Source organism: Gymnoscopelus microlampas (genome assembly GCF_963454915.1).
Source record: "Gymnoscopelus microlampas genome assembly, chromosome: 22".
Taxonomy (NCBI): Eukaryota; Metazoa; Chordata; class Actinopteri; order Myctophiformes; family Myctophidae; genus Gymnoscopelus; species Gymnoscopelus microlampas.
Genome location: NC_139959.1, coordinates 14,357,611 through 14,381,455, shown reverse-complemented (window position 1 = coordinate 14,381,455; position 23,845 = coordinate 14,357,611). Strand labels below are relative to the sequence as shown.

Sequence of the window (23,845 nt, the reverse complement as noted above, 5' to 3'; positions counted from 1 at the left end):
TCCAACCAATATGTCTGAGTCTGTGCTCAGGATCAGGAATGTGTCACAAACAAAACAAGAATAAATTTGACTTGACAGTCACATTATTAGCAGCTGCATGCATACTTTTACTCAAGTAAAACATTTGAGTACTTTTTCCACCACTGCATGTCATCACAACTAGAGAAGAACTTCTCCTCAGAGTTAAATCAACACTGAAGGGAGACACGATGTCTATTGTGATGAGCGTGTAGAACGTAACGCTCAGTAGAACGGCTGTTGTAAATCACAGATGATTAGTAGATTCTCCGCTGGCCGAGTTTTTATGACTTAATGACTTTATGACTCTCAGCCTCTCACTATGATTGCCTTCAGGAGGGGAGGTGCTGCGAGGGGAGGCGGGTGCTGCGAAGGACGGGCCGTCCATTGGCTTAAACGGGGAAGTGTCCCCCATTGGCTTAAAGTAGTGAAGGACAGCCAGGACAGCCAATGAACAAATACATGTCGAATACATGTCGCAGGACAGCCAATGAACAAATACATGTCAAATACATGTCGCGTATGACCACGTCTGAGCCTGTTTCTAGAGCAGCTATGCAGCTGCTAAAAATCTCCGTGAATTCAAGGCTTCATGGAGTGTGTAAAACAAAAAATAAAGAAAGATTTGTATTTAAAACTTTAAAAAAGTGCCTTGCCAATCCATGGCAAGGCACAGCTGGCCTGTTATTGTGAAAGTATCAACAAATTTGGAAAAAAATATATATATATATATTCTTTTTAAGTATTAAATATAAATCTTTATCATGGGGGGCCCTGACACTACATCTTTTCACATGGGGGCCTTGACCTCAAAATGTTTTAGATCCACAGATATCATAGAAACAGCTGTAGGTGAATGGATAGAGTGGTTTGCATAGTGTGCAACCCCCATGTGAAAAAATGTTTTTTTCCCCCAAATTTGGCGATACTTTCACACAATCTCAGGTATACGAATCAAACCTATAACATTCTGGTTCACAGGCTTGGGACTCAAGACCCAAAAGAGAAATTTGATGTATCCCCGGGAGCCGGGACCCAAGCCTCAAGACTCTTGAGCTAAAAAGTTTGTGAACCACTGCCATTTAGAACAGTGGTTTTCAACCTTTTTCATGCAAGGACCCCTAAATTGATATACATTTGGCTGCGGACCCCCTTCTGAAAATGTTTTGAGCCAGGGACCCCCAGAAGCAAAGATTTGAGTTAAAAATGTTCGCTTTAAAAATGTATATATATTTCAAAGATATGCACACATTTTCAAGATTTTTGAATAGCCAAAGCTAAGTGGTTAAAAATGATTGTGACGCTATCAGTGGCGTACCCACCGTAGAGGCAGGAACTAAAATCTCGCCTCCCCTAGAAAATGAAGTAAAAGACTGACTGAAAGACAGGCAGTGAAAAAAATCCAAACAGAATAGTAGCCGTCAGACCATTAGCCCGCCTCCTCGTCCATTCACGCGGGCAGGCAGCTAATCACCACCGTATCTATTCAGCAGAGCGACCCTCGCCTATATAGTGATGCAAATGTATGCCTTTGTCTTCATGGGGTACCAGGAGTGCCAGGGTGGGGGGGGGTCTGGGCCATCACCTACACTCACCTGGCATAAAAGGGGCTCTGAGAGCAGCTTGAGCCATTCATTACTAAACTACAACATAAAGAGACCACCGCTGAAGAATTGATTGATTGATTATACTTGCATATTGTTTTTATTAACGTTTTTCAGTTTTGTAGTCAGTGTGTGTAGTGTAGTGTTGAATCTCGCCTGCACTAAATGTAATTCCTGGGAACGCCACTGTTCCATGAGCTGCTGCAGTGCTGCTGTTCAGCCACAGAGAAGAACGCCGCTCTGGTTTTGGGCTCCATGATTGGTCAAGTTCAAGGATTCTGCTATCGACTTTCATGGTCTTTTATAGGTACGTGAAGCCTGGCTTTACCATCCTGGCTCGACACAGCCTGGCTTGACAAGGTCTAGCTCGACAAAGTCACTCCTTTTCAGCCTGGCTTGGCGTTCATGGAACGGAATAAACCAGGCTGTACGGACCAGACTTTGTCAAACCTGGATTTGACTTAAATCCAGGCTTATTTAATTCTCCTTTCGTGTAATAGGCCCCAGGTTCATGGTGCAACAATTAAGGACCGAAAGCAGATAGTAGATGAATGTTGTCGATGACGACCTTGGAATATTTCGTTTCATGCGATTCCCACTGTGTATATACTGTAGTTGCTATGTTCGAATAGACAAAGCTGTACATGTTTATGCAACTATACTGTACCTTTACATTCAAAGTGAATTGGCCATGTGCAACAACATCTTACTTTTGATTATCAAAGCACTACAACATACAGCACAATACTGAATAAAAAAAAGTTACACAATGTATCTTCTCAACTGTGGTGGTTGCATAGGTCTGCTAATCTGTTAATTTGTTCAATTGAAATATAACTGATGGAAACGTACAGAACAAGAAGGTGCTGTTGCACTCACACCTTTATTTTTAACCCGATGGGCTGTGCTTACAGAATTTGGACAAATCGAATAGAGTCAGGGGGGCTGCCAAGCAAAATGTACATTAAAATGACATACTTTGCTATGAGTGTCTGAAATGATTCAAAGCAGATTATTCAAAGCAGATTAGAAGAAAGGCCAAGAATTACTATGTGCAGATACTAGTTCTGACAGGAAACAGGCACAGACAAAACCACGTGAACAAAGGGAAATGTGTATTATATTAATCAATCATAAATGCTCCACATTTTTGTGCATTTTGTAACCTTTTTCAAACAGTCCAGTTTTCCTCTTAGTGTTAAAAGTAATAATAATAGTATTGTAATAATTTCAAAAAAATCAGTGGACACCTTTATTAATAAGCCACAGTGGAAGGGGTAGTGTCACCGTGGAAAGCCAAAATGTTCAAAAGTGCATTTGGGGGCCAACTGTTGGCATCTGAATGGTGAGTGGTTACATTTATATATAATTTATGAATAGTCTGTTCCAAGGCTACATGTACCTGACATAGGCTAATGCTATCCATTCAGATGCTGAAATGGTTTCACCATTCTAATATACAGTGTGTGTGTGTGTGTGTGTGTGTGTGTGTGTGTGTGTGTGTTTACTATATATATATCCCTCTGCCAGGGAGGGTTTGGTATATATATACACACAAACAGACACAGTATATTTATATACAGTATATACACATATATATACATTGTATATATGGCATACATATATAACAGACATACTGTATACAGTATATACAGTATAATGTAACTGCCGTAATCCATCTGGAATTAAAATAACTTCCAATATTTAATCTGTACTGTAGCTGCGTTAAGGCTTTTGTCTTTTCTAAATATATATTTGGAAGAAAAAACATAACACTGTTCTTTTACTAATGAATGAAAGCGCCTGTAAAAAAATAAACAATAATAACTTTAATACTCATTATACAGCTTTGACTTTTGACTGAGTGACATCACTCGCCGTCACTCTTGGCGAGCTCGTCTCCCAATTCCCGTGTCTCTGTGACGAGCAGCCAATGGCTGCAATGCGTCTGCCTCACAGGGTCTGATTGGAGGGCTGAGGCTGGGAGCCACTGCCCTCATAGTCCGGGGTCAAGGGCAGTGTCTCCCCTGCACTCTGTGGGGTTCTAGTCTGTGTTTGGGTGTTGGCGCTGGCCGGCACCTCAGGCCTAAGTGTCTGTGGGGAGAGAGGGAGGTAGCCTTGGGACTGGAATATGTCTTCGTCATCCTCAGCCTCCAGGCTGTGATGGGAGCCGGGCTCCGGCAGCAGCAGCTGGTCGTGCATGCCGCTGTGAGCGGCACGCAGCACGCCATCGTGCCGCGTCTCCAGCTCCGTCATCCCGTTCCCGCTGAAATCCCCTTCCTCTCCGTCCATCTCCTCCAGCTGCTGGGTCCACGCGTCGCCGCGAGCGGCAGCGGCCCCTCCCCTCCTGGGTGCCGATGTCGCCGCGGACGCTCCGAGCCTGCCTATCGGCTTCTCGGGAAGGTCGTTCGCGGCGGATGCCAGTCTCCTCTCTGACGTGGGTGTGGGCCTGGGTGTGGCTGGCGGTGGCGTGCTGGGAGCGGGGGTGGTGCGGCCAGCTTCGGCACTCGCCTGGTTTGGTCTGACCGTCCCTGGCCACGCCTCCTTCACTGTGGTCCACTCCTCTCCTCCGCTGCCCTCCTCCAGGCCCCCACCCCCGGCCCCGGAGCCCAGCTCTGCCAGGGAGGGGTCGTCGACAAGCTTATGGGTTCGGTTGAGTTTGTTTAAAATGTGTCGCAGTGCAAACATATGATCTATATCCATCTGGAAGTTGACCCAGTCTTCCGGGCTGGGGCCGTAGTCGGGCCTGTACTCGTATAGGCTCTCGTTGATGCTATACAGATCCTCCAGTCCCTGCCAATCCACCTCCTCCTCCGTCAAGTTAGGAAGCTTAACCTTGTCGTCCGTCCCATATTGGCTGTGTGCTGGGGAGAGAGGGAGATGGCAGAGAACCAGTTAGGGTTAGGGAGAGTACACCAGTATACAACAGGGAGCTGGTTTTAAAGTCTGCTCAGACGGCATGCAGTCATGTCCAGCTCCTGGCTTTCACTAAGGCAGCCAGCTTCCAACAGGCATGCATGCGCTCGCACACACACACAAAAACACACCCGCACGCACGCACGCACGCACGCACGCACGCACGCACGCACGCACGCACGCACACACACACACACACACACACACACACACACACACACACACACACACACACACACACACACACACACACACACACACACACACACACACACACACACACACACACACACACACACACACACACACACACGTTAACACACACTTGCACACTTTGAAGCAGCATTACAAGTTAACACAGCACCCACACTATGGCAAAGCCGAGAGTAGTGCAACAAACGCATGCTGCCGTAGAAACATCAAGCCAGAAAAAAATTATCCATTTCCCATCAAGTTATTTTGTGTTGCTCCATGATTTAAAAATAATAAAAATGTGAACACTGTCTACATTTCAGAACAGAACAAGTAATGGCATGAGTAACAATTATTGGCCTGAGTTGGAATGAAATAAACATCTAGGCAACCTGAAATTAAAGAATCAAAAAGGGAGTAAAGGGGAAAAACATGATGAACTTCTGCAAAAAAAGGAGAATTTTCAGGAGAAATAAGAGAATGTCGGCTGCTGAGTGGTTCATCCCAAGAACACAAGACAAACACTAAATTATATTGAGGAAGGCAAATTAAAACAAAATGAAAGCAAAAGGCTAAATTAGAGTCACATTGGATGTCAATAGATTAGCAGCCAATAGAAGAAAAATATATCTCACAGAGAATCAATGCCGATGTTGTCTCTTGGCTGATCAATGTTCTTGTAACTACTGCAACTACTTTAGTGTCTAATGTAGTGGTTCTCAAAGTGGGGTCCAGGGACCCTCAGGTTACCTTGAGGGGTTCTAAATGGACTGTTACAAGTCTGTAACTCTGAGAGCGTACAAATATGTACGCTCTCAGAGTTATGCAGGTCCTTGAAATTAAAAAAGTTTGAGAACCACTGGTCTAGTGTAAAACGAAGAGGAGTGGAGAGGGTTTGACATAGACTCAAGAGACTCACAGATAGGAGAAGCTCGGTCTCCTCTTTGACCATTTTCGATGCTGCTGTTGCCTGGTAAGCAGGTGCCAGAAACAAAGGTCAAAAGGGCAAAGGTCAGCGGTAGGACAGAGAGGTCACAGCAACTCAGGTGTCCATAGTACTACCACTAGCTGATGCCATGAGTAAAAAAAATATGAAGGGTCATTCTGATGGTGATGGTGATGGCTATGTATGTTCTGTGGATATGGCTGGCATTAACGGTGATGTTAAAGACCAATGTGTGAATTGTGGAATGATGCGGAGATGATGACGGAGATGATGCCATGATTCCATGCATTTGCATTCACGTGCATTTTAGGTTTAGGGTGGCGCTCAGGTGAAAGCACATTTTCAGAGCAACTTTATCTGGATATATATATATATATTTGTTTTTCAGTCATGCTATACAGACATTAGCCAAAACCATTACACAGGCCCAACTGAGTCCACACTAGGCTCCCTTGAGCCGCGATGCAATTAATACATAAATAAAAAGCAGTAGTGAATGAGTTTACTGTGCAAATGAACCAGCTGATATGAGTGTACTGCCTGTTGCAGTGGCCTCAAATAAACCGTTGCCACAAGACAGCAGATATAAAATGCCTGTAGAAATGGCAACAATGGAAGCTGCTTCAATCAAAAGAGAAAAACAGAATCAAAACAGGTCAGTTATGATTTGTTAGCGGTGCGTCCCCAGCATGCAGCCACAGATCAAAAGCGCCGGCAACTCCAACGGATGGATATTAGTGGGAATATGAGGCAGGCTTGGCCCATGCATGTGTTAAAGAAAGCCACTGAAGAGAGATATAAAAGGTTTGGATACCTGTGTGGCTCATAGCTTCCTCCATCTTTACCTCCTGATCAGGAAAATAAAAGCAATTGAATGTTAATGCTTCGAATCTAAGAGATAGTGGGTGGTCAGGGGGGAGGGGTTGGCAGGTATAGGATACGACATTCACATTGAGGATTCCGTCATGCACAGCTGCAATTCCCTACGGAGAAATGCAATTATTGGATGAAGAGAGGGCATGAGACGGGCATAAGGATGCGAGGGAGAGAGAGATACGGCTGCACGGAGGAAACGATGAAGTCTCATTTGATTGGGTTGGACAGAAAGATGAGGTCGTATATCAGACGGGAGAGATCGGAGCAGTGAGAGGTTCAACGGTGTGGGGGGTGTTCCCTTGAAGGCAGAATGTACAGGGTTATTCAATCAGGTGACCAAGATGTCCACTGCGTGACTCACACGCCACGAATAGATGGAAGTTATTGCTGGATCCAGTTCAACCAGACCGTTTCACTTTCTGACAATCTCCCCTTCCAATGAAAACACTGCTGTGTATAACCGCAATAACAATTTCATGGGTTCGGGGGAGTTGTTGGCAGCTGACCCAGGCAAAGACGCAGCCAGTGCTGGTAACAGATTTCAGGGCCGCCGCGTGTGAGTCGTTGCTGGCAGCGTTTCGTGAAACGACATGCCAGTGTTCAAACACACGCCTTCTCTCTGAGAGACATGCTTGGCCACTACGATTGTCCACTCTCCAGCTCGTAATTACTGACATGGTGTTTTTTTTTTGGTCCTCTGGACATAAACAAGACCACCAGCTCTTGATACATACACACACACACACACACACACACACACACTCAGCCTTACAGGCTTAGATCACCACGGCAACGTTACTTATTAACAGGTCTGCTGCTGTTGGCGCGTGATATCTTGTTCCTCATGGCGGTTAAAGAAATAAATAATAATGTGGCTGATCAACGCGATGATGCTCATGTGTAATGACAGCCTCAATAGCCGTGTGGACAGCGACCTCCAAATAACATCACATCACACTTGTGAGTCATAGCGTGGGGGGAAGGGGGTTCGGCTGCAAACACACACAATGGTATAACAAGGGCTAAGTAGGCGCTGGTTTTATAACGCCAGTACATTTGAAGTTGTCTCGGGAGATTCTCTGTGTGGAAAAGTGTAGTGCAATTCAGTTCAAAATGCGCGCGCATGTGTGTGCGTGTGTGTGTGTGTGCTGTGTGTGTGTGCTGTGCGTGTGTGTGTGTGTGTGCAGTGCAGACAGACAACAGGTCACAGGAGATCAGGTGGTGCTAGAATGAGAGCTGAGAAAGTAAAATCATGAGTTTGTGTGTGTGTGTGTGTGTGTGTGTGTGTGTGTGTGTGTGTGTGTGTGTGTGTGTCTATTGTGTGTGTCTATTGTGTGTGTGTGTGTGTGTGTGTGTGTGTGTGTGTGTGTGTGTGTGTGTGTGTGTGTGTGTGTGTGTGTTGGGGTCAACACATCTACACACCGGGGAAACACACATCTCAATGATGATCCCTTGACCTCCACCTGAAATGTCAGCATACATCATTTGAGTGGACAACACCCATTCACATGCAGCATGCAAACACACACTGCATAGACTGAACCAGATTGGAAACGTACCACACCAAACCACACTGACGTTACACAAAACCATTATTACATGCCCAATGTGTAACCAATGCACATTATATCTATGACGTTCATATTACTGCAGAGCGTGTCTCTTTTTTTTAACCAGAATTATTTTGTAATTATAGAACACTTTAGTTTGTTGTTTCTTAAACCCGTTTCAGTCTTTGCTGTCTTGAGAGTTTACACAACAACCACAATAATCAGGAGTTTTGAGTCCACCTGTCTGGATGTATATTTGAGGGCAGATACAGGGGGGAGGCAGAAAAGTCAAGAGGTGTTCATTTTGTACCTGTATCCAGGCCTTTAGGACGAGGGTTACACTGCTTGTGGCCTTGACAGCTTCTCATCTCCATCAGCTGAGCGTGAAGGGTGTTGAGGACGTCCCGATCAACTGCGTACACAGCGTTGGTCAGCTGCAAAACACACACAAACAGGACACATATATGTTTGATTAGGCTCACACATGTCACACCTGTACAGAATATGTCACAATACCAAAACAGGATGGAGGCACACCGCTGCCATCTCAGGCCAACCTCTTAAGGGACCACTTCACCAATTTTCAACCTAACCTCATATCTCACTAATGCTCATTATAAGATCGTACCGTTTCTGCCTATTCAGTCTTTGTCTAAAAGGAGGGCTGTGGACAGTTCAGAAACTTGCATCTTTAGGTAATTTCAAACAAGATTTCAAAAATACTTAAAATGTTATATTGATACAAGAACAAGACAGACAGACAGAGAATCAAATAATTGTCTCACCTGGTAGGGGTCATTGTTGAGGTCAAAGTACTCCAGGAAGCCGGTGGCGAACTCACAGAACAGTGTGTTGTGAGTCTCATTGATGGTCCTCAAGCACCAGTAGGTGTTGTTGTTGGAGCTGGTGCATGCACAGAACCCACCCACTGCAGGAAAAAACAAAGGTCAGCCACTGCTGTCAAATCCTACTGCTCATTGTATTTGAATTATTATTTAGTAGTTCATGTTTTGTTTTACATTCTATAGTATGCACTAATACATTAAAAACAGCATCAGACAGTGTGCAGCAGTGTAGTTACGTACAGTTCCAAAAGGGGGCAGTCTGCCAGTGGTCATTGTTGTGGGTGAAGCAAGTGAGGCCGGGCAGACTGCAGTCGTCTCCCTTCCTCTGCCTCTTCCTCTCCTTCCTCTCTTTCTTCTTCCTGCGGATCTCGTTGTACAGCTGAGCCTTGCCGTCTACTTCCTGCGCCGCCTCCCTGCTGGACAGAAGAAGGAGGCCTAATCACCGAACATGTTGACATCATTTCCTCATGCCCTGCCATGCCAGTAACCACAGCCACAGACAGACCTTGTGGAGGGGGAACTTCCAGAAGGCAGAAGTGTGTGCCAGTACATGACAGCGTGTTTACTTCATGTTTAAGCTCTTACTAATGTCCAATGTTCTCTGGGTTGACATTCGAGCCACTGTCCCTTCTTCCTCACTGCCTGAACACACCAGAGACAGCATTTGAACAGCTGCTTTGTATTGGCATAATCCGTTCCCAATGTTTCACAGTGCAAGCTGATCACTATGTTTGAGGGCTTCATTTTGACTGACTTCCCCTCATTCTGTCTTTTCCATGCGGCTCAGCCGATCATTTCCAGACATGCACACGTCACGTTGCGCACAACACACACATACAAAGGTTAGGTAAACAACAAGGACGTTTATGTGGTTGCTTTGGCATTTATGCCCCACTGGAGGACACAGGCGCTCATGGTAAACTTGCGGGCGACGTGTGCGTTTCAGAAATTAGTTTTATTACCCGAGAGCACATTACCTCATACATCACCACACACACACACACGCACACGCACACGCTACACCAGTCAGGTAAACTGGGATCTGCAAGGTCATCCAAACAAAAGTGAGGTTTAGTTACGACATTTACAAGATGACAGGGGAATAAATCGGCATACGCTGACCATGCAAAAGTATGACTGGCATCGCACGTCATCTCGTTAACATAATGTTACAGCAAGGAAGGAACAGTCAGACGCTGTTAGAATATTAGATGGGTGTGTGACGCGTGTTTACTATGCGTCAGCCAGTCAGGAAGGTCAGAGTGGTTAACATGGAAGGGGAACAACGATGAACGGGGGCAAACCAACACTTGTAGGGGAAAAGGAACTCACTTAAAGGGGTGTAGCTGGTGATTCTTGTTCTTCAATCTCTCTGCCTTGTTTCTCTCTCCTTTGCTATAGTAGCTGGTTTTAATAAACAGAGAAAGACACTAAGGTCCCGAGAGAAAACCTTCATCTATCATGGACCCTAAAAAGGGTTTGGCGTAAGGCCTGAAATAAGCTATAGATCGAAATAAGTTGGAATACTGTGAGAAAATCACATAGGAAGAAGTGGGGGAAGTACTGAGTTTAAGAAGTGGGGGAAGTACTGAGTTTGTCTGAGGTCAATGTAGATGACTGACCTTTTCTTGTCACAGTTACATTCGTCTGGTCTTCTCCTCTTTAAGTGTCCTCTTACTTCGCGGAGGTTTTTGATTTTGTCTTGAAGTGCTTCAATCTGGAATTGAGTATGAAACAAACAGGATAATTATACATGTAGGAGTTAGGAGGACAGATTTTTCTACTTATTTCTTCTCCCTGTCTCTTTGATTCGATTTATTCTGTTTGAAGTTCTCGTAAAAGTACCCTTGTTTGAATTATATTGTTCCATTCATTCAACGTAATCAGATCTTTTTGTAATCAAAATGACAGCTTGACATTTCAAGCATTTAGCGGATGCTCTTTGAAGAGGAAGTTGGAGTGAATGTAAGGCAAATCAATCTGAAAATCCTAGCTTAAATTAGGAAAGTACAAGCAACCAATGGTTAAGGCATGCATGGGCATGGGCCCAGCCAGAGGCGGTGTATCTTTCGGTGACGTTACAGCAGCAAATGGGTTTTGGGTTCGCTTCGCTCACCTCTTGGTCTACGTAGCTCTTATGGTCTTTCCAGGCTTTGGAGGACTGGTAGATCTCTCTTTCACAATGGACCGTGTCATTCATCAGTATGTAGCACCTGCGATGGAGACATGCACGCTTGTTAATACACAGCTCTCTGGACAGAATCGAGCAATATTTAATCGCTACTGAAGGCAGTTAACCCATCAAGACCGGGAAAGCATCTGTGTCATTTTAGATTTTAGCTATGTCTATGAGTGTGTGTGTCACAATCTTTCAAAAATAGCAGATATAAAAGCTCATAGCGCGGCACGAAGTGACGTGCTATGAGTTTGTAGATCTGCTATTTTTGAAAAATCTTGAAAATGTGTGCAAATCTTTGAAACATACATTATATATATTTTTAAAGCATTTTTTTTAAACTGAAATCTTTGCTTCTAGGGGTCCCTGGAACAAAATAGTTTAACATGGGGGTCCGTGGCCAAATACATATAATGTTGGGGGTCCTTGACATGAAAAAGTTTGAGAACCACTGATATAGAAACCTAAGTTTTTCAGAAAACTGTGGATTTAGAAGACATTTGTATAATCGGAGTAGAGGGAGATCTTACTTGTGGGTGACCTTGACTGAGTTAGGGTATCCCACAGCATTGGTGTCATCCGCCAACATTTCCTCTGAGCCATCATCTGTCCCCAGGCCAAATTCTGGGTCCTCTGGCTCATAGTGGCGCTTTGTGATGACACGGCGCCGGACAGCCGTCTGGTCATCCGCCTGCAGGTCGATATCATATATCTGACCTTCAAACTCCACAGACAAAGACCGGGCAGGCCTGGTATGGACAAAACGAGGCCGATAACCTGTAAAAGAAGGTCAAGAAATATATACAGATAAAGTATTAATTGTTTGGTGCAAGATGGGACATACAGTAGGACATTTACAACAAGAGCCTAGACGCTAGGGTTCATGTGGTTAATTACTTTTCTGACACTATTTCAATTGTCCTGACCTAAACCCTACCCAACTGAAGCTCCATAGAGAAAAACATTCTCAGATCAAGTTCAGTCAGATACTTGTAGTTCGGTTGCAACACTTAAAAGCTACACTAGATGGCGTCAAAGCATCAATCATACCAAAATACAGCTTGACCACACCAACATCCACAAAAGAGAAGAACGCAATTACCCCCCCCCCCCCATGCAGCTGTTGTCTATACTACACTAAACTTTAAGGAAAATGCAATACCTATTTATTGTCCGAATGGCATTACTTTATTCTATGTAAATAAAAAAAGGGGGAAAAGACGTAACATACAATATACAAATAACTTTGTATTATACCCTAACCCTAGATTTAAATAAAGAACTATACTATACTATAATATGGCATTAAAAACAAAATTGTCAAACAAGCAAGTATCATACTATACAATGTTATCCAAAAGTGCAATAATAAACGCTCTGTAACCCAGTAGAAAGAAAAAATAAATTGTATTATGTCATCAAAATTGTTTTTAAAGGCCATTAGAATCTGAATTAATAAATAATATATTGTATAATCATCCAAAATATTTATTTTTTTTACAAAAATAAATACTACACTATATTACAGTATATTAGTATATTATACTGTTGCAAAAAACACTATAGAATAAAAATCTACAATAGAAATAAAATAGACCTATACTATGTTATCAAAAGGTGCAATATAATAAATGTCATACTATACTATGTATTTATTATAATACATGCATACAAAATAGTAAACTTTTTTTTTTTTAAAGTCTCACATTGGGTAAACACATTCAGTCTTCTGCATGTCGGCTTTATTTAAATGTATTTTAAGTTCAGCCAAAGAGTCTGGACTGGTTTAGGCACTGAGAGTAATGAAAACTATTCAGATTCTTTTCATCACCAATCATCTTTAAAATATTTGATAAGGGATTTGAGAGCATTTGGATTCAAATGGTTGATTTAGGCGTTTGATACCGAATTGAGTGCTTCCTAAGCCCCTTGGCCTGTGCAGTACCTTTGAACCAAAACCACAGGCTTTATTCTTCATTCCACACCTGTGTTCCCGCAGCCCTTGCATGACGTCATGGGAGTTTATTTGCTAAAGGCAGCCAACAAAAGATCAAGATTTCACCAAGCACAGAGACCAATCATCCCCACACATTTTTTGTCTCCAACGCGAGAGGTTTCTGCATTTTTTGTATTTTTTTTATGCAGCGTAGCCAATTATTCCCCCCCCTCTTTTTTCTCCCCAATTAAGTCGTCAATTAATTCCTCCCCACACACATTTCTGTGTTGTCACTGCTGTTGTATCCTACTGACTCACATGCCAGTGAGGAGCCCCCACCGGGAGGACTACTCCTCCCGCCCAACACTCCCTGCTGACAAGGGCCAATTGTGTTCGCATAGACGCCCGACAAAGCCGGATGCACCGCGGTGGATTTGACGTTTCTGCGTTTCACTTACGTTGACCGGAGGAAGACCCGAACTGGCGGTGGCCGCGGCGACCGGCCCTGGGAGGCTTGTAGAGTGCGTCCCCGCAGTCACAGTCCCCGTCCCGGCTGTCGTAGCTGCTGCGGGGCCTCAGGCTGCGGACGCGTTTCCTGGAGCTCTCCTTCAGGCCACTGCCCTTACATTTCTGGATCCTCCACTTCCCTGTGATCTCCTCTATGCAGTGCCACTTCTGTCAAAACACAAACAAAAATAATTGATGCACAGTGGGGAACACGTGCATGTGTGTGTGTGTGTGTGTGTGTGTCGTTGTTTTAAAGTGTAGCGAGAGGAAAGTCAAAAACCTTCGGAATTGAAATTGAGTCATTACCCACGTGAACTGCAGCGTCCCTATTCTGGGCATTAATTTGGTGAAAATATCAGATCCACGAGCTCAGAACACATCGCGTTTATTATAGGTTGCCTATTTTTGGTTCAAGAAATTTGGTGTAGAGGGGAAAAAAGAGGGGGCCGAGTACAGAACCAAGAGGGACCCCGGTCAACAAAGTATATATGGTTTAAGTAGTTAAATCAGTGCTCCTTTTGAGAAATGTATTCACCTATCCTAGTTTGGTCATGAACAATATTTTGACCAGCCAGTAAAGCACTATGACTGTAACTCATATTAGAGGAAAAAAAACAATCTAAGGTTGCAAATCACAAGGCCTCTGTTTTGCACGGATTCTGATTTGACTCCCAGAGACAAAAGGGCTTTTGACAGACACATCAGGCTAGTCCCAGACGGGGCTGTGGGAAAGAATGGCCTCCAAGAGTGGTGAGAAAGATAAACCAAAACCACCGCACGAGATGAATTGGATCTGTCTGGTGTCTGTAAACAACGTGGAACCCCCCTACACACGCACACCCCCTCTCACTCTCACTGATCTGCTGGATGTGTCGATGCCAAGTGCGTCACCAGCGTAATTCTGTACATGTACATCCGTGCACTGTTCCCCCTCTCACTGTGCATTCCCACCCAAAAAAATAAAAAACAAAAACCTCACTGGAGCTTAATTACTGTGAGCAGCGCTGCTAGTTTTAAACGGACCAGAGGCAGATGATCAGTGAGTTGAGTGTGGGAACAGGGCTCCAAACAAAAGGCCATAAGGCAGATCGGGTTTCCTGTGTAACTCTCTCACACACACACACACACACACACACACACACTGACAAACGACTTGTGGATCCAACAGAGCTGTTATATCAACATGGGTCAGGGTTGCATGGAGGGAGGTAATACATGGAGAGAGATAGGGAGAGAAAATGAGCAAAACAGGCAAAGAGATGTATTGGCAAAGATGAGCGCGTGCACACACACACACACACACACACACACACACACACACACACACACACACACACACACACACACACACACACACACACACACACACACACACACACACACGTGCAGGCCAGAAGAGAGGGATGGGGATGTCAGAGAGGTGTGTCTAGGGGTGTGTGTGTGTGGGGGGGGGGGGGGGGGGGGGGGGGGGGGGGGGGCAGAAGCGTCCCTCCTTTTGCTCGTACAGTTCCCGTCCCCCTTGCCCCCAGTCCCTCTTTAGCTGAAGCTGTGTAACTCAGCATTATACAAAACTGTGACGGCAAGCTTTCACTTTCACCTCTTAATTGATAATAAAGGGGGGGACGGGAACAGGAACTGTACGAGCAAAAGGAGGGACGCGGTTCAGAAAGGGAAGACGAAGTAATACAATAGCTCCATATAAACAATGTCATAGGTCTTCTTCACGTACATAGGGCATTTATCTAAGGTTTCTGTTTTCTCTGGCACAAACCTCTCGACATTTATAACAATTAAAATTGAGGATCTGACGGGTCCTTTCTGAAAACCCATTGACGTCCAACAATTCATATGCTCCCTTGATTTTTGGGTTCAGTAAAGTTTGGGTGGGTGTTGTTATAGAAAGGTGCGTAGAGATAGTACTGTATCAAAATATAGTATATCCTGACGATGTGATGATGCTCACTGTCAACCATGCTTTGTTTGCACAAGAGAGACAGGATCAGAGAGGGTGCCAGAGCAAGGGAAGGGAAGGGGAGAAGGAATAAGAGAAGGAGTGTCAGAGCTGTGCGTGACAGTAATACGTGTTCCCCTGTGTGTGTGTGTGTGTGTGTGTGTGTGTGTGTGTGTGTGTGTGTGTGTGTGTGTGTGTGTGTGTGTGTGTGTGTGTGTGTGTGTGTGTAAGGAACACTTGACTGCAGTTCAGGCCTGCTCACTAGGAGGTTCTGTTAAATCATGCCAGAAAGACTTTTTATGACCAAATCCCCACCCCCATGTTATGCAGCAACACATTAATGTGTGTACTGTACACAAGTACACTACATCATTTATAGCACACACACACACACACACACAGACACACAGACACACACACACACACACACACACACACACACACACACACACACACACACACACACACACACACACACACACACACACACACACACAGAGCTAGAATCGCCACTTTAGTAGCATTTAATAAGTGATTGAGTGTTATGTACACACACGCACGTGGCAATAAAAGGGATCTGGTTCGCATTAGTTAGCTCCTCAAACACCCTCTGTGTGCCGTTTAATGCTACCTGAAGATTGTAACAATTTGTATTGTTCAGGTCTGCCTGCTCCCTGGCCACATACCACTTAATGCTGGTTTCAAAATTAATGGGCAGAGATGAAAGGAAGCCCCAACAAATTAGTCTACAACACAACAGTGCAAAAATGCCCAATTATGGACCAATTGATGTAAGTGGCTATTTGACTTGTGGTTCTGTAGACCGCTGGTCCACCAGGCTGCTAACATGCCAACATTTGGGATGATTGATTTGCACCTCTCTGCCATTGGAAAAGAAAGCAAGGAAATTTGACTTTGTGGATATGAAGGCAACTCCCTTCCCTTCACAAAAGGCTACCAAAGGTTTTAGGAAATAGGTGTGTGTGTGTGTGTGTGTGTGTGTGTGTGTGTGTGTGTGTGTGTGTGTGTGTGTGTGTGTGTGTGTGTGTGTGTGTGTGTGTGTGTGTGTGTGTGTGTGTGTGTGTGTGTGTGTGTGTGTGTGTGTGAGCGAGTGAGAGAGAGAGAGAGAGAGAGAGAGAGAGAGAGAGAGAGAGAGAGACAGAGACAGAGAGACAGAGTTTGTCTGTTTGTTTTACCTGTCCTGGCTGCTCACAGGGCGTCTGGAATTCAGCCTGTTGGCAGGTTTCTTTAACCTTCTTGTATTTGGGAAGACTGTTGGTGTGCTGTGTGTTCGTCGAGTCATCCTTCTTTCTCAAGATCTTTCTGCACAACACAACAGTGAAAAATCGAAATCAGTGATGACACAATGGACCAATCAGGGGCTTGTATATTACATATTACACAATATTGAGCAGTCTCCTCTAAGGAGTGTTCTGCTGCCCTGTTAGGTCTATGTTTCGTGACGATAGGTTGTGTGTGTGTGTGTGTGTGTGTGTGTGTGTGTGTGTTTCTCATGATAATAGCCTGTGAGTGGCTATGCAGTGCCTGTGTGTGCCAGCCCCTAAGGCCGGGAGCCCAGCTCAGCCTCTCACCGGTGCAAGTCCAAGGCCAAGCTGTTTGACCTCGCCTTGGCACCACATTGGCCCCCTTCACCACCGGGTCCAGCCAAGTCTATGGTAAATCCCACGCCAACTCCCCACCCACCACACACACACACACACACACACACACACACACACACACACACACACACACACACACACACACACACACACACACACACACACACACACACAGAGAGAGACTTGCCAGCTCTCTGCCAAAGTGTCCTGGCTGTTCAAGACCCACAGACAGAGCGACGACCACGACAAGAACAAGCTGTCCCCTTCAAGAGTAGAGCCGCTGTCCTGTCCCATCCTGTCTGACACACTGGGCCAAAGGGAAACCAGCCAGTGTTCACACACTGGCTGGTTGTTTTCTCTAGCTTCCAGCCAAGGGTGATTAAACAGCTAACAGTTGTTTTCTGTGTAACTCCCCGACGGCTGCATTAGCGGCTGCGCAACTGAATTAACTTGCCACTTCTGTTTTTTTTCCTGCATGCAGATATGATTGGTTCCTCAAATAGCAGAGCAAGGCTCCAGCTGTCAGTCACTGCCTGATTGAGACTGCACGGCACTGGAAGGTAACTGGAGGACATTACAAACAGATTCCGTCAAGCACGTGGCCGATGACAGAGTGATAAAATAATACTTTAGCTACGGCATGTGACGCAGCGCACTGCATGCTGCCGTCACCTCTGCGTCTAAGTAACAGAGTGGAAGGTCCGTGGAGGCTAATCTCAGCACTTGCAGAACGGAGCCCCGGTGGACAGCCTTCATAAACATTGTGGATTAATGGAAGGTTGGATTAAAGCAAGCTAAAGCCCCGACAGGTCAAGGGTCATGGACTTTTCATTTCGTACACAGCAGTCCACGGGCCGGATATTTCCTCTGTCACACAAACATAAGCCAGCAGGGAGACTGATCACCAGCAGCAGCAGCAGAGCTAACCGGTTCTCCAGTTAACCTCCTGGACACGTGTCTGGAGATGCTGACGCGTTCACCACTGCATGAGCTCTTTGCTCATGCGCTGAATGAACCCTAACCCATTGAAAAAAAAGAAAACACTGTGGGAAGGGAGAAGGGAATCATGGCGGAGCATCAAGCAAGCAAAATGGCTTTGTGAGGAAAGGAGGGTATGGGAAAACAGGAGCTATCTGAGGGTGTATCTCTCTGAGACGTAATACACAGTATCATTACGCCCATTGCCAGTACATCCTGGGACGTAACCAGTGATAGGAGACATGCCCTCCTTTGCCCTCTCATTCAATCGGAATGACCCAGAGGAAGAAGTTAATTTCTTTGTGCAGCCAGGTTTTCACACATTTCACTCCTAGGGTTAGCGCATGTTGAGTGAAAAAAAGAGGCGGCTGAAATGTGACATGTCATGTTCTTGAAGCATGAAAAGATATCCGATGGCAGCAAAAGAAAGGTTAAGTAAAGGAACTTGCCGGGTTTACAGATGTGCTATAGCGAGAGAGCCATGGTCTATAGAGAAAACAGGTCATGAAGAAACAGGCAGGTGCCGCCGATAGCTCGGCTGATGCATTCCGCACCGGGGGTGGGGTGGGGGAGGGGGGCAGGGACGGTGACACGTCCTGTGCGCGGATCGAGTGTGAGCCTTCCTGCCATTCCTCAGGTAACATCATCCTGAGCCTGGCCAGCCCTTGTTTATTTTCTGCGTGTCTAGCTCCACAGTGTTGCTGTAATGTATCCTCTGGCTGTCTGCGGCAGAGCAAGGACAGCACAGGCTATGTCAAGTTTAGCGTCTCGGTGGCGTGCTGAATATGCAGCGAGGGGGCCCCCGCGGAGGACAAAGGCTCGGCTTGTTTTTCCCCCGCAACCGGCAGAATGCCCTGCTACACATTGTGTCAGCGCCTCTTGCGTGAACTGTCACAGAGTGCCAGCCGTTTATAGCCACACTGAAAAAGCAAAAACCGAGGATATTTCTAACCGCCCTATGCCGTCGCTGCCTTCCAAGCCGACTGTGGTCAGGAAATGTCTGTCAGATAACAAATAACTGGGGAGAGAGGCTGGGATTCTGCGTGAGGGAGCACCCACTGGGCCTCACACGTCTCGGGTTCAGTGTAAAGTTCTGTCGGGCTTGTGCGACACAGCCACGTTCTGAAGTGACAGAGATGTGTGCCTGAGGGGTGGAAAGGGAATAAAGAATGCCAGTTTACCCTCGCTCCACAAGGAATGTGTCCCTCCAGACTTTGGGTTTCCGGTTGGGTTTGAATCTGGGAAAACAAAACGCACAAGGTTTATAGAATTCATATGGCCTGTTGCACTCACCGACAGAAAGACAAGTCAGCATTATGCAAGTTGATCACAGCGAGCTTTGCAGGGTCAAGTATGGCTATGGACCATGGGGGAACAAAATGTGTTGAAAACTCTGCTTTTGGAGCTTGAAAGTCAATATATCTGTCCTCTCTGTTGCTCCCAGTCTCTTCCAATAGGATCTAACATTTTGTTATTCGTGTTATGATACTAATCTAATGCTTATGGTCAGGAACATTGGAGAGTATCTCATGCCTTAGTTAAATTGTTTACAGTCATTCTGGTGAGATGTACTAAATCACAGTATGTATTTTATTTTAATCAATAGTGGATCACTAATGTTACATGAATAATGGTCTGACATTCTAATAACACCTTCCATTGGTAATGAGTTGCTCTGGGGAAATGCATGATTCAACATAGTTAATTTAACTACAGGAAACTTCATTAGAGCTTATAAGTATCTCGGTCAAAGCTCAAAGCTGAAAGCAATCCGTTCAACTTGCAATTGGATACTCCCCACAAAGCTGGACCTGAAGCAGTCACCTTGCTGAAATACTTTGTGTTCACTAAACAACAAGGGCTTATACATGGGAGTGTAACATATAGTACACAATAAACTCTTATTGTATTTAAGGTTTTGGATTATAAAATGGTATTATGGGCCCATAGACAAACCTGTTGCCCGTCTTCTCCTGTTCCAGCAGCTTAAGGATGGATTTTCCATCCATGTCTGGGGGGGTGTCCAGTCCAGCAATGTGAAGAATAGTGGGAGCGAGGTCAATGTTCAGCACCATATGAGGGTTCCTAAAGACACACACGCACACACACACACACACACACACACACCAAATTAAACTAAACATCATCCTCTGAATAGCACATGATGTAGTGTGGCAAAAAGCTATTTAAAACAAGTATACTGACAGCACCATGTGGGATTAATCAGAATCATTGACTGAGCCGCTCTAATGAGTGCTGTAGGAACATAGCCAGTGTCCTGGAATAAACCTTGTAACTCCAACAATGCTCCAAAGTTTTCATAAACGGACACGTTTGCTCTCCATGGAAACAATGTCACCTGCTGTGACTACATGAACATAATATGACTGGATGGTCTTACACTGCTCCTGGTTCCACATTGGGGCCTCTCAGGAAGAATGGCACTCGGATGTCAAAGTCATAAGGCATGGATTTGCCCTTCACGAGCCCAAACTGACCGATGTGGTAGCCGTGGTCTGCTGTGTATATGATGTAAGTGTTGTCCAGCTCTCCGGTTTCCACTAACATTTCATAAACCTGGAAAATAACGAAGAAGCATGTCTGAGAAAGCCTGAGGTACCAGTGATGGAAAGACACTAAGTACATGTATTCAAGTACTGTACTTGGGTACAATGTTGATGTATCTTCTAAGTTTACTTGAGTATTTCCAATTTTCAATACTTTTTCTTCTACTCCACTACATCTCAGAGGCAAATATTATACTTTTACTCCACTACAATTATTTGACCACTTTAGTTACTAGGTACTTTGTAGATTTAGATTACAAAATATACATAACTTCAGCCCTTAAACTTTGGCTATTTGAAAATAGCCGATCTACTGTACAAGCTAGCAATGCGTCGCATGTGAGCTTGTAGATCTGCAATTTTCAAAAGATTTGAATACATTTTATACATTTGAAAACATGTAAAATGGGACATTCTACAAAATGACTACTTTTACTCGGTCATATTCATTTGCATTGCTCTAAATAAATGTATGTATTTTTTCACTTGAGTGCCTTGGAATTCTTTTCGTTGCAAGTCTGCATTTCACACCTTTTTTGGCAAGCAGTACTTCTTTGGAAATCCTCTTTTGTTCATATGTGACTACTTTTACTTTTGGTAATTTAAGTACCGGTATATTTAGACATTAGACTGGTACTTAAATAAACATTTAAATACTTTTGTACTTTTACTTTGTACTTTTTAATTTTGGATACAGGACTTTTACTTGTAACAGAAGCATTTCTACATTGTGGTATTGATACTTTTACTAGTAAAGTAAGTAAATAATGTGAGTACTTCTTCCATCACTGTGAGGTACGCAAGAGCCTTCCAGAGGAAAATCTGTGCTATTCCGATGAAGGACTACATGCTATAATAGGCACCGCTGATAGCTCATGACGTCTCATCCAAAATTACTGATCCGAGTGTTGTGTGAGGCTGGCATCGACAAGACACATGGATATCCCTGCCAAGGTGAAGCCAAAGACACATTTCCACATGTGTGGACAAGATTCTAATTTACTCTATTCCACTAAGAAAACAATTTACCTTCTGCACTGAGTCATCCACGGACATGAGCGTCTGCAGCCGTTTCCTGTGGAGGAAGTTAGTAAACTCCATGTGTATGGGTCTCATCGGCCCTGTGTACTGCATGATCCAGTGTTTGTCCATGTTGGGGGCGTAGTTGTAGCTAGGGGTGCTAGGGAGAAGCAAGACAGACGGGGAGAGATATTAGACAAATTGGCTTTATTCCAACTTTCAACCAAGGAAAACACGCTAGAGGCATGTTTGCAGTGGTAGAATGTGTGCCGTCATGGCGCCAGTGTTGGAACTGACAGAGCATGTACCATGTGCCCGACAGTCGCATGCATGCAAGAAAAAAATCTCACTGGAACGCTCTCAAAAACACGGGAGACATCATGCCACCTAACAGACATTAACAGACATAAAGAACCCATTTAAAACATGTCAACGGGCACCTGTCTGCCATTTTTCAGCAACAGGTGCCTGTGGGTTCTTCTAACCTGCTGTCGGGTGTGTTTGACAAGCATCAATAACCGGGCCTGTTTGCTGAGGGAAATGTCCTAATGCTCGGACAGGCGGCCCGGCACGCTAGCTGTTTTTCCGCGCGCCTCCCTCCGGTCATCTCTCAGCTCGCACAGAGACGAGAGTCTCCCCGCTCCGCTGCGCTCTTGGCATGGACGAGTCGTTTGAGGGTTGGCACATGCTTAAGAAAATAATAGGCCCCCAAAGTCAAGTTTGCAACAACCCCTGGACCGAAAACTCAATAAGTCATGGTCATTTGAAGTGAGGGAATAAAAAGGCTGGGTAAACAGCGAGTGGGAGGGAGAGAGGGTGTTGTTTGTGGAGTTGTGGCTGAGAGACGCTGTTCACCTGTCTGCTGTGGTATTGGTTGTCAGGACCAGAAGGGCCACATAGACCAGAAAAGACAGAATGAGTATAATTTGCCTTTTGTGCCTGGAAGTGCTCTGCAGTTCCCGGGTCATGAAATACAATGATGAATAGTGCATGTTCCAAAGTCCAAATCTAGATTAGACCCACAGAGCTTTCTTAAGTGTTCCTAGAATAATGCTACAATGCTGGCAAATTATTCACATAGTTTTTTTTATTTTAGAAACATGGTCTTAGCACAATGCATGAATTAAAAGGAGTGGGCTCTTCAGATTCCACCCCTGTAGTGGCAGACCTCTAGACAGCATACCCAGGCTTAGGTACTTAATGAAGACTTGCTATGGGAGCTGCTCTGATCTGATTGAGTGAGCTGCCTTCCTACCCTCCGCTGCTCAGGCCCTCATTGTGCAAAGGGGTGAACTCTTCACCCAGCCAACCGGGCGGTCTAATAAGCCCCACAAAGGGACCCGTCTCTGGGCACTGGGCCACCAAGGTATGGAGTCCTGGGCACCAGGGAACCAGGAATGCAGGGGTCACTGGAATGAAGCCAGTCCCATATAGGGGGAGGTCACACCTGCCACCTGTCGCATATAAGGTTGGCGTTTTGTGGAATTAGCCATGGATTTCTACCCTCGAGGGCCCTGTGTTCGCTTCACAATGTCTCCTGACTACTTTGAGCGATAGGCAGAGCTGCGGTTATGGTCTCCCGCTCAACATGGCTCACTGCCTTTCCCAAAAGCTACACATTCAGCTGTATCCAGATATAATTTAAGATTCAGTGTCTTTGCAGGGAGGCCTGACCAAGCAAAACTGTGGAGCAGCTACCCTTTGCGTCTGAGTAGGCCTGGTAGAAAACCTTTGGGGCGAGGAATGTTAATGACATTAACATCAAACCCTCCCCTGCTATTGCTCCCCGTCAAAAGTACAGACGCCTTTTTGATTTACAAGCTGGCTCCCGTTTTACAGCCACACAGCCTCCTCCCAAATACATGCATTACAGATTAGTTGTATTATAGCTTATACAGCCAAGAGGAAAAGTGACACAGAGCACACAGAGCTTCCAATCGTAATTTTCCATTACCTGGGGGGTTAGGTAGCGGATGACCTTATCTGGCACACGGTTGGCTTCTGTAGGGTGTTACCAAGCCTCTCTGGACCAACGTTAACTCGAAATGGAACAGTGCCCCAAATAGAATGGTGCTTAAAACAGAAACTGTGCTCCAATTACATCTCTCCATGAAAAGAGTTTTGCACCATATTTGGTTATA

The 23,845-nt window shown here is 45.0% G+C and overlaps 1 protein-coding gene across 8 annotated transcripts in view; it reads right to left on the bottom strand.

The window, feature by feature from the left end:
• Window positions 1–1,162: 1,162 nt before the first annotated feature.
• Window positions 1,163–23,845, bottom strand: part of sulf1 (sulfatase 1) — a gene marked incomplete at its 3' end in the record, with an annotated part of 46,160 nt that continues 23,477 nt past the window's right edge. The window contains exons 6-20 of one of the 8 annotated variants that reach the window (XM_084049222.1): window positions 21,714–21,864; window positions 20,519–20,694; window positions 20,074–20,202; window positions 19,299–19,355; window positions 16,714–16,840; window positions 13,518–13,734; window positions 11,654–11,900; window positions 11,064–11,160; window positions 10,570–10,664; window positions 10,280–10,351; window positions 9,188–9,363; window positions 8,888–9,030; window positions 8,413–8,536; window positions 6,491–6,524; window positions 4,313–4,486 (exon numbers count right to left, since the gene is read on the bottom strand). In XM_084049222.1, coding sequence (XP_083905348.1) covers window positions 4,453–4,486; window positions 6,491–6,524; window positions 8,413–8,536; window positions 8,888–9,030; window positions 9,188–9,363; window positions 10,280–10,351; window positions 10,570–10,664; window positions 11,064–11,160; window positions 11,654–11,900; window positions 13,518–13,734; window positions 16,714–16,840; window positions 19,299–19,355; window positions 20,074–20,202; window positions 20,519–20,694; window positions 21,714–21,864 — 1,879 coding nt within the window. Of the gene's footprint in view, window positions 4,487–6,490; window positions 6,525–8,412; window positions 8,537–8,887; window positions 9,031–9,187; window positions 9,364–10,279; window positions 10,352–10,569; window positions 10,665–11,063; window positions 11,161–11,653; window positions 11,901–13,517; window positions 13,735–16,713; window positions 16,841–19,294; window positions 19,356–20,073; window positions 20,203–20,518; window positions 20,695–21,713; window positions 21,865–23,845 lie in introns of those variants that run through there. The other 7 variants (XM_084049223.1, XM_084049218.1, XM_084049219.1 and 4 more) reach the window with 7 other exon arrangements.